This window comes from Cystoisospora suis (assembly GCF_002600585.1).
Source record: "Cystoisospora suis strain Wien I chromosome Unknown contig_10029, whole genome shotgun sequence".
Classification (NCBI taxonomy): domain Eukaryota; phylum Apicomplexa; class Conoidasida; order Eucoccidiorida; family Sarcocystidae; genus Cystoisospora; species Cystoisospora suis.
In genome coordinates this window covers 685-940 of record NW_027162803.1, presented here as the reverse complement: position 1 = coordinate 940, position 256 = coordinate 685, and the positions used below count along the sequence as shown (strand labels likewise).

Below are 256 nucleotides of genomic sequence, written 5' to 3'. Positions count from 1 at the left end.
CATGCATGCATGCATGCGTGCAGTGGTATCCATCAGCTGGACCGGCGGCAACGGTGAGGTGTGGGGTTTGCCTCGTAGGTCAGGCGCCTTTCTGGGGTGTGTTTCTCTTTCGATTGGCTCCTGTCGCCTGCGCGTTTTTCCAGTCTTTATCTAGATCTTCTGCTTATTCTTCTTTCTTCTCTCTTCGTTCATCTTCGTCTCTCTGGCTCGGCGATAAAAGGAATGATGCCTACAAGAAAGATCATAAGATATGTGA

The 256-nt window shown here is 49.6% G+C and overlaps 1 protein-coding gene across 1 annotated transcript in view; it reads left to right on the top strand.

The window, feature by feature from the left end:
* The window catches only part of CSUI_011183 (morn repeat-containing protein), a gene marked incomplete at its 3' end in the record, with an annotated part of 1,930 nt that extends 1,679 nt beyond the window's left edge, over nt 1-251 (top strand). Inside the window, exon 2 of the mRNA XM_068071284.1 lies at nt 24-251. Coding sequence (XP_067916740.1) covers nt 24-251 — 228 coding nt within the window. The remainder of the gene's footprint in view (nt 1-23) is intronic.
* Nucleotides 252-256: the final 5 nt, after the last annotated feature.